This window comes from Uranotaenia lowii, chromosome 2 (assembly GCF_029784155.1).
Source record: "Uranotaenia lowii strain MFRU-FL chromosome 2, ASM2978415v1, whole genome shotgun sequence".
Classification (NCBI taxonomy): domain Eukaryota; kingdom Metazoa; phylum Arthropoda; class Insecta; order Diptera; family Culicidae; genus Uranotaenia; species Uranotaenia lowii.
Window position 1 is genome coordinate 69,777,867 of NC_073692.1, and position 13,145 is coordinate 69,791,011.

The 13,145-nt window shown below is 35.5% G+C and overlaps 1 protein-coding gene across 1 annotated transcript in view; it reads left to right on the forward strand.

Moving 5' to 3' along the window:
• The first annotated feature begins 11,698 nt into the window (after positions 1-11,698).
• The window catches only part of LOC129741534 (uncharacterized), a 5,754-nt gene continuing 4,307 nt past the window's right edge, over positions 11,699-13,145 (forward strand). Inside the window, exon 1 of the mRNA XM_055733274.1 lies at positions 11,699-13,106. Coding sequence (XP_055589249.1) covers positions 11,699-13,106 — 1,408 coding nt within the window. The remainder of the gene's footprint in view (positions 13,107-13,145) is intronic.

Sequence of the window (13,145 nt, forward strand, 5' to 3'; positions counted from 1 at the left end):
TTTCTATGGAAAACATTTTTTTCTCAAACTTAAAGTACACCATATGAAAGCTTATATTAAAAGCTTTCATTTGAACCATTCAAAATTTTTACACACTTAATTGATCTATAATAAAAATGAGTAAATAATTATTTTTTCCAAAAGTCTAAAACTTTAAAGCCTTGCCAAAAAAATCCCCGCATTTCTCCATACTCTTTTCACTATCAAGATCTATTTTAAAGTCCTAAAAATACAATGAAAGAGATTCCAGGCACCTTAAATCACCGTTTTTTGAGTTATAGTCAAATAAATCTGAAAATATCATGCAAATGGGTGATTTTTACCCATTAATGAGTATAATTTCAACAAAGTTGATGTTGGTTTGTCAAAAAAAAAATGTTACTCATGATTGATCAATCGTTTCACAAATTTTTCTCTTGAGTTTCATGAAATGTCTTGATGTTATTTATCATTTAATGATCCATTAGTCCAAAACCCGGTTTTCTAAACAAAAAAAAAAAAAGGGTAAAAAACAACACCAAGCATCGTACTTTAAAAGTTATTTATAAAAAAATTATGTTAGAATTTATTTTAAGTTAGTTAAAATAGTAATTTTCAAACATAATTTTCAAAAATAACAAAACACCGAATCATACTTTTTGCCGTCTCATTGTATGGAACTGCTCCATAGTGCAAAGTAAGGCCTTTATGTTTCCTAATTTTGCTAACGTAAAATAGTCAACAGCATGCTCTCAGTTTGCTGTCGAAACCTCATGTTGGTCTCAATTTGCTATCGATTTGGGCATCAAAGTCTGCTCGGGGTAGGTTTGAAATTTTATGCTTGTTTTTCCAGTATTTGTTGAATCTAAGAACCAATAGCAGTTGTTCAGTATTAGTGAATTCAAATGAACAAAAAGCAAATGGATTCATTGAAAATTAAAATATATGTAGAGAAATGAATCCAACTTAGATGAAATTTCAGGGACTAGATAAGAGAAAATCGATGTTGAAAAACATGCGAAAAAAATTCGCCTTGTCTCCCGGTGAGACTTGAACCCACATCTTGCGCCTCTCCGGGGCCCATGTATTAACATTCTACTACAGGAGACCAACCTGGCGTATGAATATTATACTGGTTGAGTGTCGATGTCTATCGGAATGAAGGGAATAGTTCTCCCATGTGATCATAATCATTTTTCTTGGTCTATTTCTATTCCCATCATTTCATCTTACGGTAGTTGGAATCAAGTTTGGAAATTTTTTTCGCATGTTTTTCAACATCGATTTTCTCTTATCTAGTCCCTGAAATTTCATCTAAGTTAGATTCATTTCTCTACAAAAAAAAAAAAAGTTTCGCTGACTGAATGTTTGAGTCAAGACCCATCTCTGGGTCGCAATTTAAAAATTAAAATATATGTCAGTCGGCATTTGGAAAAAAGATACACTGAATACAGACGGAAAATATCGAGAATTTAAATGTAAAATGACTATATAAAAATCTGTTTATGCACCGTTTTTCAAAAATTCATAGCATGAAGATGAAACTCTTGTTTCATTATATAAAATATTTTCATTCAAGTTGTAGTATTTCATAAGTCATTCAGATAGGTTTAAATTTCAAAGTACTGTTTAATGGCCTAGAATTCAAAACTTACACCGAATTACACTTATAGAAAAGTCACAGCAGAGCTAAGTTATATCATTCTGATCAATTTTGGTTTCAGGAGACCTAAGTTGATTAAGTTTATGGGATTAAGGAATTCAAGAGGCTTAAAATCCCAAATCTGACAACAAAACAAACTTTGATGATTAAGAATTTCGCTAATCAAGTCAAATTGTTACACCTAACCTTTCTTCTGGGATAATATCTATATTATCCGAAGTGTACAAGTGTACATTCTCGACATGATATCTTAGGAATACATAACAAACTTGAAATTTTCAGACTATTCATAGAATGCCCAGCTCTTCAAAATCTCATATTCAGTTTTTGAAAAGTCATCGGATGTCCCCAGTAAAAAAAACTTGTTTTTCTGATTAGAGCCATCATGAACTAGACTACTGAGTAGAGCTCAAATTAACTGGTGGTATAAGTAGTATTTCATGAACATGAGGATTTCCAGAATAAAATAGTTCTTTTCATTAACTATTTTCTTAAAGCAAAGGTTTAAATAACTCGCGGTCTTCAAGCGCAATTATTATTGATTTAATAAAAAGGATGGATAAGTTTAATATTTCAATAATAATCGATGGTTTTGCTCAAAAATCAATAATTTTTAAATGGATTTTATCCTATTTAAAAAATATTTTTGAATTTTTAACCTGGACCCGATTAAAACTATGTTATAACATATTTAAATTCATCGCTTCTAGACTAGACAAAATAAGCTCTGAATTTCTGTTTGTTGAAATATCACAAAAGGTGGATTTCGAAAAACTTTGTTATCAAATATTTATCATTAAATTGTCAAAAATATGCCATGGAACCTTCAGGAATCCTTCATGACATTTCTGAAAATCAACAAGAAATGGTTATGAAATGCTCATGTAACGGCTATGAAATAGACATAAATTTGTGATAAAATTTGGATTTAATTATAAAAAAATGTTTGTTTTTATGAAATCATCAATAATTGCCAAAATATGTTATAAATTTGTCGCGATCGCGAGCCAGGGTTTTTATTTTAATAATTCGATCATACACAGCTCTCTTTTTTATTTCCTCACCTCAAATAACAACATGAGTTATGAAATAAAAGTTTTGGGTTAACTTATAAACTTTTCATATTTTTTTTTCAAATCGGATTTGGTCACACACGATTCCCTACCATTTTTAAAAATAACCTTAAAAATGCACCTATTGTAAAATCAAAAATTGAAAAAAAAACATGAAAATAAAGAATGATGAGGAAGTTTTACGCCCACTGGAGAAGGACCTCAAGAGGAGGTACACTCCCGCGGGCTTTTCCCTGCTCATCAATAGAAAAACAAACTTTTAAAACAGTCAGAACTCAGAGAAAATAATTTATTGAAAATTATAAAAAAGGCCTATAGATCCGCTAGAAATTAACAAAGCCATACCAATTATTTTTTCAATTTATTTTTTTGTAATAAAATAGTTATGAAGCAAACAAAAAGGACTCAGAATACCCCACTCTCCCCTAATAAAAAAATTACACCACAAATAATATGGCAAATTTCGAGAATTGAAACTAAAATTTACAAAAAAAAAAAGCAGTTTACGCATGGTATTTAAACAAAAACAAAACTTATAGAAAAATATTTTGAAAAATAAATCATCCATAATGCATTAACATGTTGAATTTTTGTAAATTTGCAAATATAAATTCAATAAGTATAAATTTAATGGTCCAGAATTTAAAGCATTCTTGAGCTTCTGAAATATACCATTATTTTTTATAAATTACCAGCTCACCCGGTTTGCTTTCCTACACCTTCTAGAAGTAAAGGAAATTTACAAAAATCATTTATAATTAAAATTATTTTTGAAGTCATCATTTGAAATCAATTTCAAGCTTTAAAAATTTAGAACTGAAGCTGGAGTTTTGAATAGCGATAGTCCAGTCCAGTTCAGTCGAAAATTGTTAAGAAACAATCTCAAATCCCAAAAATTTGGTGTAAAAATAATTCTACCAGGAAATTTAAGATTTTTAAGGAAAATAAATAATGATTTTTTATCTAGGAAATGATAAAATAATCAACACCTGCACAGCTACACTTTTGAACAAGCTTTGAGACCGAAGACTCCGAGTTTCTAGGCTAATGCATTACCGACTATACTTTTCATGCAACTGCTCTGAAGTTATTTAAAAAATGTGATCATGATGTTATCTTGAAATCATCTATCTAAAGGGTGATACGGTCAAAATTTGGTCAAGGGAAAACGCGTGTAAATCGGTGAAATCCTTTATTTAAAATATCAAATTAAATTTCTTTTTCAAGTTTAATTAGTATAAAATTAGGCTTTTGATTTTCCAAATCCGAATGGCCGGCCCTTACGCTTAACTCCTGCCATCAGATTTCGTACAGCCACCTTGTCCACCTTCTTCGCCGCGGAAAGCCAGTTTGCCTTAAACTGCTGCTCGTCCTTAGCAGTCTTTCTGGTCTTCTTTAAGTTCCGCTTGACAAAAGCCCAGTATTTCTCAATTGGGCGGAGCTCTGGCGTGTTGGGAGGGTTCTTGTCCTTGGGAACCACCTGCACGTTGTTGGCGGCGTGCCACTCCATGGCCTTTTTACCGTAATGGCAAGATGCCAAATCCGGCCAAAACAGTACGGAACAACCGTGTTTCTTCAGGAAAGGCAGCATACGTTTATTCAAACACTCTTTCACGTAAATTTCTTGGTTTATAGTCCCGGAAGCTATGAAAATGCTGCTTTTCAAGCCACAGGTACAGATGGCTTGCCAAACCAGATATATCTTCGCGAACTTTGACAGTTTCATGGCTTGAAAATATCTGCTACCTTTCCCCTTCCTTTTGCCGTATAAAACTCCTGTCCCGGAAGCTGCTTGTAGTCGGCTTTGACGTAGGTTTCGTCGTCCATTATCATACAGTCAGACTTCGTCAGCATCGTCGTGTACAGCCTCCGGGATCGCGCTTTGGACGTTGTATTTTGTTTATCATCGTGATTTGGAGTCACTACCTTCTTGTAAGTCGATAGTCCGGCTCGTTTTTTGGCTCGATGCACGGTTGTTGACAATACACCCAACTTATTTGCGGCATCTCGGAGAGAGAGGTCAGGGTTTCGCTTGAAACTACCGGCAACTCTCTTTGTCGTCTCAGCGGCTTCCGGTTTTCGATTTCCCCCCGATCCAGACTTCCTGGCTGTCGACAAACGTTCCCCAAATACTTTAATTACATTTTTAACGGTTGATTCGGCAACTTCTAACGATTTTGCCAGCTTTGCGTGCGAGTAGCTCGGATTTTCACGCTGCGCGAGCAAAATTTTGATAGGCTGCTCTTCTTCCTTGGACGGCATTTTTACAACTGAAGAGTGATTTCCAAAATCAAAATAGGAGCAACTTTCTAAACACGCAGACCTTCAAAATGAGGGGTGTTCAGGTTTTTTAATTGCAGAATTGAAAGAAATACGTCAAGTTGATATTAAACAAATTTTGACCGTATCACCCTTTATTGCTTAAAAGTTATGTATAAATTTATCATAAAGTTTCAGCAATTGTTATGAAATTGGCAGGTAATTGTCATGAAATTATGATTAAATTGTGATGAAAATGTCATGAAATGATCCTAAAAATGTGATGAAATTGTCCTGAAATTTTCTTGCAATTGCTTTGAAATTGCCATGAAATTGTTATAAATTATAGTCATGGAATTGTAATGAAATTGACAGGTAATTGTCATGGAATTGTTATGAAATTGTAATGAAATAGTTATGAAGTTGTCACAAAATTGTGATTAAATTGTCATGAAATTTTAATATGTTCGTGAAATTTTCATTATTTTCAAATTGTTGTAAGATGTTCATAGAATAGTAATGAAATTGGCCTGAAATTGTTATAAATTTGTTATGATGTTGCCCTGAATTTCTTGCAATTGTCATGAAATTCACATACAATTGTCATGAAATTTTCAAATTTTCGTGAAATTTTCATCATATTTTAATTGGCATAAGATTGTCATAGATCTGAAATAAAATTGGCATGAAATCGTCATCCATTATTTTATTGTCCTAAAATTTGCTTGCTATTGCCATGAAATTGTCATGAAATTGGCATGAAATTGTCATGAAATTGTCATGAAATTGTCATGAAATTTTCATGAAATTGTCATGAAATTGACATGAAATTATCATGAAATTGTCATGAAACTGTCATGAAATTGTCATGAAATTGTCATGAAATAGTCATGAAATTGCCAAGAAATTGTCATGAAATCGTCATGAAATTGCCAAGAAATTGTCATGAAATTGTCATGAAATTGTCGAGAATTTTTCAAGAAATAGTCATAAAATTGTCATAAAACGGAAATATTGTAATCAAATTATAATGGAATTGTCATGTAATTACCTTCTAAATTCCCATGAATTTGTCATGAAATCCTATGAAAACTGAATATCTTTCAATTTTATGTCCATTTTGTTAAAAATGATTACAGTTCAAATGAATAACAAATTCTTCAAAGGGGTAAAAGCGGGCAAAACAAATCGCTTCGAAAGGTGGTTTCATCTATAAATGGTTCCTTTCTAATGATTTTACATATATTAAAACCTTCTAGATCATTTTATGGAAACGCAATGACCTAAAATCTCAAGTTGTTTAGAAATTATTTATGAGCAATGAAAGTCAACAGTCACTCTACACTCGACTAATTTGTTCCCGGCCTATTTGAATATTGGCATGAAATGATCAGTAAATTGTTGTAAAGTTTTTTAATTCAATTTGTAAGAAAAAAGAATTTTTTTTTTCATTGTCACAGAATCTTACAGAAAAAGTTCATGAAATCAAAAGAAAGTTCATAATAGAAGGCAAAGCTTTTTTTAAAATTTTACGGTGTTATTTGTTATCTGTCTAGTTAAACTTTCACAAAATTTTACGAAAACGTCATAAAATCAACCTGGAGTTTACCTTAAATTCAACCGTCAAATTGGTAGCAAAAATTGTTATGAACATGTCATTATTAGAAATTCACATGAAACTCATTTTAAATTGTCTTAAAATTTAATTATTCAACAAAATTTTAACCACTCAATGGGTTCAATTTTTGTAACAGGAATAAATAAATAGCTAATAAACATAAAAAAATTAATCATTAAGTACTGGCAATGTAAGGCTGAAAACTGGCTCAAATTCAAACAGCTATCACGCAATCAGTGGTAAACCGAGTTTGATAATTCTATGAGGGTGACAATTGATGTTTGGGAAAAATTTCATGACCGAATTTTGTAAACCGACCATATCCTTTTTGTAGATTGGCCCAAAAAAATAAAAAATAAAAATACAAAATTTTAGCTCAGTCGAATTTCATTTAGGGGTGCTATAAAGCGCTCAAAGCATCGATTTTACCATTTCAAATCACCAGAGGGGCCAAAGGTAATAAAAAAAATTGAAATTTAAGGTTTGATGCCAAATTACTTAAAAATGCCTAGAACGTCCAAATCAGGTGATAAATTTAAAAAAAATCGCCAAGTCGGTTTTCCTCAAAACGATTAGTCCCAGAAAGTCGATTTTTGGCTAATATTTTTTCTCATTATAACACCAGATCTCGACTTTTCATGCTTTTTTATGACATTTGGCCTCAAAATTGAAATTTATATTTTCCGGATATCCTTTGTTCCCTACATAAAAACGTGTTTTTTTTTAAATGCTTAAGTCGATTTTTGACAAAAATGTTTTTCGATACTACACCAGATTTTGAATTTTTACGCATTTTAAGTCGTGTGATTTTCGAGATTTAAAAAACTAAAACTTGGCACAAGTCAGTTTCTTCGGGCCGATCTACGAAAAATCTACAGAAACTCGACATGACCCATTGGACTGACACCCTCATGTATATGCATTGGTACAACATCAAACGAATCGATTGATCTCTAGACAGGTTATGGGCACCAAAAGTTTGTCCAAACATAAAGTGATCCATCGATTCTTGAACCGCTTTTGTTGCGTAAACTTTGGCGTCAAAACATTGCTCACGGAAGTCACTCACTAAACCAGAAGAGTCCCCCAGCTAGGCGGAAGTGGACTCCAGGTCATGGCCTCTCGTGGAAATCAATTGCGGATACCTGGCTTGCGTGTTCGATGGTGGCGAAACTCACATCAACAAAATCACCTCCACCCGCAATCTGGCGTGTTTATTCGAGCTGTGTGTGGTCTCCAATAACGTGACCAGGCAGGCTAATGGGCGCATTTGATTGCCCTCGCCCCCAACTTTTTCATTTTTTCTTTTTTTTTGTCGTGACTACCGTTTTGTATTCTCGATGTCCTGTGATTTATTACCCGTCAATTGTTACGGGTAGGGCGCGGGCGGTTTGTTGCTTGCTGTATATAAGCTCGGTTTCCTAAATATTTCTGGGAAAGAAGGTCAATTTACTCGGAAATATACACGCAATCCATTGAGTCGGCAAACAAGGAGGATAAATATTAGAAAGGTGGGCTTTTTTTTGAAAATGTGATTTAGAAAATCTTGGCGGAGTAACGCCAAACGATTCAAAATCAAATCTTAAAATTTTGGACTTATTAGTTTACTACCTACCTAGATTTTATAACAAGCCATCATTATAGCCTAGTATAATAAAATTTAGAGGAAATATTTGACGATAGAAATATCTTTTTTTTTCCAATCGATTGGGAAAACATATTATCCAAAGATAAGAACTTCAAATGATATGGCTTAGTTTTCTTGATCAAATGCCTCTCTCTTAAGTTACGAAACGAACTTCAATCCGAAAATAAAACTTTAATCGAGAAAAGTAATTAAGCAACCACACTCATTGAGCCAAGCACCCTTGATTAAAATAAAAATGAAAAATCATTCAGGAAGGGGTTAAAGTAGCTCTCAGAAAAACTTAAATTTCTCTTCACCCTGCTGTCAATATCCTCTTATTCCACATATCCGCCATTATTACCCATCACTCGATGAGCTTTTGATGTAATGCTAATTAAATTTTAATCATACTACTCGGGACAAATTAGTCCTTATCTACGTAGTTAATTGGCAAATGGTACGTGAGTGAGCACACACATACACAGACGGTAGACCTGGGCAAACAATAACAGGCACTTACTCGCACACACATACACTCTCTGGAACATGGCTGGTTGAGTCGAGCCAATCTTTGATATGCCAGGCAGGATTAAGGGACCGAAGGAAATGTGAAACCCTGCCAAGTCTTTGACCCTGGACTGAACGTCCGCTCCAGGACTGGGAAATATCGATTGGCTTGGGGAGTTTTCGAGGATTTGTTTCTGTTTGAAAGTGAAACTTCTTTCACTTTGAATTTTTATCAAATTGTGCTAGTTGGTGATAAATTTACAATCATTATCTTTAATTTCACTAAGTGGAAAGTTAACAGCTTTTTTGGCAAAAATGACAAAAATGACAAAAATGGCAGAAATGACAAAAATGACAAAAATGACAAAAATGACAAAAATGACAAAAATGACAAAAATGACAAAAATGACAAAAATGACAAAAATGACAAAAATGACAAAAATGACAAAAATGACAAAAATGACAAAAATGACAAAAATGACAAAAATGACAAAAATGACAAAAATGACAAAAATGACAAAAATGACAAAAATGACAAAAATGACAAAAATGACAAAAATGACAAAAATGACAAAAATGACAAAAATGACAAAAATGACAAAAATGACAAAAATGACAAAAATGACAAAAATGACAAAAATGACAAAAATGACAAAAATGACAAAAATGACAAAAATGACAAAAATGACAAAAATGACAAAAATGACAAAAATGACAAAAATGACAAAAATGACAAAAATGACAAAAATGACAAAAATGACAAAAATGACAACAATGACAAAAATGACAAAAATGACAAAAATGACAAAAATGACAAAAATGACAAAAATGACAAAAATGACAAAAATGACAAAAATGACAAAAATGACAAAAATGACAAAAATGACAAAAATGACAAAAATGACAAAAATGACAAAAATGACAAAAATGACAAAAATGACAAAAATGACAAAAATGACAAAAATGACAAAAATGACAAAAATGACAAAAATGACAAAAATGACAAAAATGACAAAAATGACAAAAATGACAAAAATGACTGTTTGCGCCAAATAGCAACAACAACAGAAAATCCAATATTGTAAATCAGGTCAGCCACAAGCAGCATCAATAACCATCCCCAGCCGCACGCATCTACAGTGGTCAGAACCAACTGTGCGTGTATGCAAATAGAATGACCGATGACCGAACGTAGGTACTCGATCGACAATTACGAGTAGTTGATAGCAGCGAGTTGGTAGCGAGACAAAAGAAAATTGTTTTGGTGACCCGTGTCGTGCGGTCATATCGTTTAGCGAGCGTAGCAAATACAGTCCACTTTTGTGTTAAGATCGAAGTTAAGCGTTTTTGAATTGAGTGTTGAAAATAAATGTTCCCCCGTGATCGTATCCCACTCTAAGTGCCGTGTTTATTAATTATAGTTTCGAACTAAGTACGTCAGGGAACTTCGCGGCCTTCCGAATCAGCAGCTTTGGGGATTGGCCTCAACATTTGGTCCTTAGCGACCGGATTAAACCGCGGAGTTTGTGCGCGTTTTTTCTTTGTGAACAAGTGTATTGTGATAGCCGGCTTGGCTTGGGTTTGCCCCATTTTGTGCGGGTCCCTACTCTTAGCGGGTGGCTTGGGTTGATTCCCTTTTTGGTTCGCTGGCTTGGGTTCCCCTGGGGATGAATAAAAGTGCGCTTGGATAGCCTGTTTGGCAAGCAGCTGAAAATCGAAGGGAAGATTTAATTGAAACCTAGGAGTGAAAAATTGTGTACTTCACCTGAACAACAAAACAAATCACCCTGGGAGAAAAGACTTAGTTTGTTGATTCCGACATCAAGTAAACGCGCTGGGTGATTGCTGTAAAATTGAAAGTGCTTTAAACGGGGTTTAATGTGTACGAAAACTGTTTGGTACATTCTATCGAACTAATTGTGAAATTGTGAACGTTCGGACTATTCCTGTATTTAAAAGTGGTGGATTCCGGCAAAAGTTTCCGAAAAGTGCAACGCGAAATTAAGAGCTGAGCTGCAAGTGATCAAGCCGAATTTGGAAGGATTCATCATCGACCCACGGACGCCCCAAGGAATACAGATAAGTACTAGTAGATAGAGTGTGAGTGTGGAAATGCGATTGAATGGTTGAGGTGGCTGAATGAGAACAGCGGTGTTTAAACTCGCCTCGGAAAGAATCATTCGGCTGATTTTTTCCGAGTTTAACTTGTTGTGTGCAGATTGATTTTATCTTCGTTCCAATCATGACGTGATTGCACACAAAACAAAGAGAACAGTTCCGAGTTGATGTTTTCCCCTCCTCGCAGGAATAAAATCACACCAATGAAACAACAGAACGAAGCTTACCGTACACGAATGCTCACGAGCGATCGTTGCCCGACGGACCGAGTTAACATTCCTCGCACCCTTCTCTCGCTCGTTTCCCGTTCCCTTGTATCTATCACTTTTAGCCACGCCCCCATGCGTTGTCCGATTTATGTGTTCGGCTGCCGAACGAAAACGATTTTTTCTTTAATTCGCTGAACTGTTCGTTTGCTTCGCTGATGTTTCTCCCCCGATTGCTGTTTACTCCTGCCGAGTTTACCCGAAGCTTACTTCCTGATGCTTTCCGAGTTGAACTTTAGATAGCATCATTGCAGATTGAGTTTAACGAAATAAAATCGTTCTGCAAAGAAGGGCAAAGTGCGAGTATGTAGACTCGCGATTTTAACATCTCTGAATGAGAATACGTTGCATGGTTTGCCTTCATTTTTTAGAACTGTGGAGATTTGTAAAGCTTTCTCCGGTAGACTTTGAGCAGCCACTTAGCGCATGAAAGCTCGAAATTAATTGATACCGCTACTGTTCCACGTATCAGAAAATTAAAATTTTCATCTGTCAAAATATTGATATCAGTCAATTTGTCGCCGTTTGAGGTCTCGGGAGTGTTTTATAAAAAGTGTTAGTTCAAAGTACATATTGTGTTTTACAAAAATGGCCGACGATCTTCGACGTATGTCCAAACAGGAACGGATTTTGTGGAGTCTGCTAGAGAGCTTTGAAGATTTCCTTCACGACTACGACGATGTTCGGGATCATGGCTCACTTCAACCACGGCTGACTAAGTTGGACGAAGCCTACGAGAAGTTTTGTGATCTGCGAGTTCGTATAGAGATGATCCTTGAAGACCTTGAAGAGGAATCTGAAGACGGCGACGATAAGAAGGAAGTTCGAAAACGAGAAAGCAAAAAGGTGTATAAGGGATTTGTGACACGGTACTTTTCTTTGAAACAACAGCTGCTGTCGAAGATGGAGTCGATTCCCGCACAACCAACTCAATCCTCTGTTTCCGACGTGGTTTTGCCGTGTCACACAAAGTATCCAGAACTTCAGCTGCCAACCTTTTCCGGGAAGCTGTTGGATTGGATTAATTTTCGAGACAACTTCAAGTCGCTGATTCACGATAATGTCCAGTTGAACGATATGGATAAGTTTAACTACCTCCGGACGTCACTGAGAGATGACGCACTTCTCCATATCAATCAAATCCAAGTTTCAGCGATGAACTACGGCCTAGCATGGAGCACACTTGAATCGAAATATGAGAATCATAAACTGATAGCTCAGGAGCATTTGAAAGCACTCTTCGCCACATCTGCCATGCGGACAGAAAGTTACGAAGCATTAAATGTATTGTTGTCGACGTTTAAAATCAACCTTCAACAATTAGAAAAACTCGGCCAGAAGACTAGCAACTGGAGCACATTGCTAGCGTTTATGCTCTCACAAAAATTGGATGCCGAAACATACCGTCTGTGGGAAACTCACCATGCTTCTAAAACCGTCCCTACCTATGAAGCTATGGTTGAGTTTCTAGAAAACCATTGTTCAATCCTGCAGTCAACGGCCAGTCGCAGTGGCGACGATCATCATCGAAACACTAGAGCTCCTATCAGTCATAGCACAGCAACGTTCGAGAGTTTCTGCCCTATTTGCAACAATGGTCGACACAAAGCAGAACAATGTAACAGACTCATTAGGATGCGAGTCATCGACAGGAAAGTTTTGGTGCGCAGAATGGGGCTATGTCTGAATTGTTTGGATTCCGGACATTTTGTTGCTGATTGCATGCAGGAATCCTGTTTGAAGTGTGGACAATATCACCACGTTCTTTTGCACCCGTATTCTCCCAACCAAAGCAGCCAACAAAACATGCAGAACGTCTCTCAAGACCCACGAAGACCTCAACGCGCGGACAGTCAAACAAGAAGGCAACCTTATACACAACAGGCTCAGTCCCGGATGAATAGCAACCAATCTTCACAAAACATCTCACAACCTACACAACAGCCACCTCCCACAAACACTCCCACTCTTAGCCACCACACTTCTACTCTACTAGGTACACAACGCAACACCCACACCGCCATCCTGTCGACAG